Source organism: Mizuhopecten yessoensis, unplaced genomic scaffold (assembly GCF_002113885.1).
Source record: "Mizuhopecten yessoensis strain PY_sf001 unplaced genomic scaffold, ASM211388v2 scaffold1923, whole genome shotgun sequence".
Classification (NCBI taxonomy): domain Eukaryota; kingdom Metazoa; phylum Mollusca; class Bivalvia; order Pectinida; family Pectinidae; genus Mizuhopecten; species Mizuhopecten yessoensis.
The window spans coordinates 354,653-357,152 of NW_018404289.1; the positions used below are offsets into that span (position 1 = coordinate 354,653).

Consider the following 2,500-nt stretch of genomic DNA (forward strand, 5'->3'; position numbering starts at 1 on the left):
CCTGTCTATTGTCATTACACATAGACACCGTGCCCTGTCTATTGTCATTACACATAGACACCGTACCCTGTCTATTGTCATTACACATAGACACCGTATCCTGTCTGTTGTCATTACACATAGACACCGTACCCTGTCTATTGTCATTACACATAGACACCATGTCCTGTCTATTGTCATTACACATAGACACCGTGCCCTGTCTATTGTCATTACACATAGATACCGTACCCTGTCTATTGTTATTACTGATAGGCACCATGCCCTGTCTATTGTCATTACAGAGAGACACCATTCCCTGACTATTGTCATTACAGGTAGACACCATGCCCTGTCTATTGATATTACAGATAGACACCATGCCCTGTCTATTGTCATTACAAATTGCATGCAAGGAAACAACACTCTATTTAGTTTGGGTTTTGTATTTCACACCAAGAAACAATGTCTTGTTCTGCTATTATTATATATCAATCTAAGAACCTTTGTCTTATCTGCTGTCGTTTTGTATTTCAGGCCAAGAAACAACGTCATGTCTTTTGTCTTTCTGTTTGATATGCCTTGGAAAATACCCTCATGTTTTAAAAAGGTAAAAATTCTGTAAAATATGACGTGGTACTGTAAACGTGTTTCTAGTAGAACACTCATATTTCCTAGCAATGACGACAATTATGAAGAAACATGATTTGCATCTTCAACTCTCTATAACACGCGCTAATGTAGTAATTATAAATTTCGATCTAATACTAATTAATTCCTTTGAAACTAACGCGTTGCAGCATCCTTATCTCTAAAATAAGTGTGCCATCCGTATCTCTAAAATAAGTGTGCCATCCTTATCCCTAAAACAAGTGTGCCATCCTTATCTCTAAAATAAGTGTGCCATCCTTATCTCTAAAATAAGTGTGCCATCCTTTTCTCTAAAAAAAAGTGTGCCATCCTTATCTCTAAAATAAGTGTGCCATCCTTATCTCTAAAATAAGTGTGCCATCCTTATCACTAAAATAAGTGTGCCATCCTTATCTCTAAAATAAGTGTGCTCAAAATGATGTAAAAACGAGTCAAAGAAGATAAAACAAAATGAGGAATGCAATGACTTTTCAGATGAAGTAATTTGTTTTAATTGTACATGACTAAACAACTTCAACTATCATGATTCCTAGTGAAATTGACGAACTCCTCGTATGATCACAACAAGTCCTTAGAAACCGGTAGAAGGTCTTTTCTTTCAACTTTTTGAATTTGACCATTCAAGGTTTACAGACAATTTACTATGATTTCTGATATGAAGGTCGGTTATCATTTTATCCTAGACTTAGAGATGAAATAGACCAGGTTGTTGGCGAAAAAACTTCCGTTGAATTCGAAGATCTAGGTAAGCTACCCTACCTGGATATGGTTGTACAGGAAACACTACGACGATATCCACCCAGTGCTGCCACCTACCGGGAGACTAATCAAAATGATGTCATCGACGGTTTCCCAATACCGAAGGAAACATCTGTCTGTGTAGGTGGGATTTTATGTTTATCTGAAACTGATGGCTTCGATTATTGGTACAGAAGGCATAAATTGAGGCCTTCAAGTGTCATACATAATCGTACTTATTTCATCGAAATGTTCTTTTCTGGGTTTTTTTTCTTTTTTTCTTTTCTAATAAGTTTCTGATATATGAAGGAAACCGAATAGGAATCAGGTTGTCATTATGAACATATATTGTCGTCTTTAATAGATATTTATTGAGATTTTGTTATCAAAAACATAGCATTTAATATTGCTTTCAGTTCAGCATGTACGTTCTGTCCAACCTGGAGGAGTATTTCACAGACCCTCTAGAGTTTCAACCTGAACGATTCAGCGAGGAAAATAGGAAAAGGTATATAACACGTCAGATAGTAAATTAGAGTGTAAACGATTGTCATAGAACATGTATTGTTAGTTTTAAGCTTCATGTTACCTAGCACAATGTATAGCACAGTCTCAGCACAAAAGGGCAACATCGTGGATATGTAAACGAAAATGAAACAACAGTTCCAAGAGGAGACAAAAATAGGAAAGAAATAGTGAACATAGCAATATATCCCGGGAAAACAAGGTATTTGGAGGGGTAAAGTTCCAAGCTTCACATGCTACAAATATCTGCATTAAACCATAAAATCAATTTATATTAAAACAAGCCATTCGGATTGATATGTCTCGCCTATTCCCCGCTTTGACCATCAATGCAAATATCAGATAAACTAACTTAAACGCAAAAACTTAATGTTGATGGAGATGCTGTCAATGGACCATGAAAGGTAAGCCACATCCAGCATTTGATGCATGGGTTGAGATGTACTACCTAATATAAGATGCATCTATGGTCCAAGTTTTGTTGGTCTAGCACTTATACTTTCAGAGAAACTAACTTACACGCAAAAACGTAATGTTGACGCCGTCGCTGCCGTCGCCGGAAAAGCAACACCTTAGTCTCGCTTCCAATTCGTGGCCGCGAGACAAA

At 36.9% G+C, this 2,500-nt stretch overlaps 1 protein-coding gene across 3 annotated transcripts in view; it reads left to right on the plus strand.

Annotated features, from left to right (window-relative positions):
- Nucleotides 1-2,500, plus strand: part of LOC110442672 (cholesterol 24-hydroxylase-like) — a 47,508-nt gene that overhangs the window by 38,929 nt on the left and 6,079 nt on the right. For 2 of the 3 annotated variants that reach the window (XM_021486389.1, XM_021486396.1), the window contains exons 11-13: nucleotides 517-589; nucleotides 1,314-1,509; nucleotides 1,785-1,876. In XM_021486389.1, the coding sequence (XP_021342064.1) occupies nucleotides 517-589; nucleotides 1,314-1,509; nucleotides 1,785-1,876 (361 nt within the window). Of the gene's footprint in view, nucleotides 1-516; nucleotides 590-1,313; nucleotides 1,514-1,784; nucleotides 1,877-2,500 lie in introns of all 3 variants that reach the window. The other variant, XM_021486404.1, reaches the window with a different exon arrangement.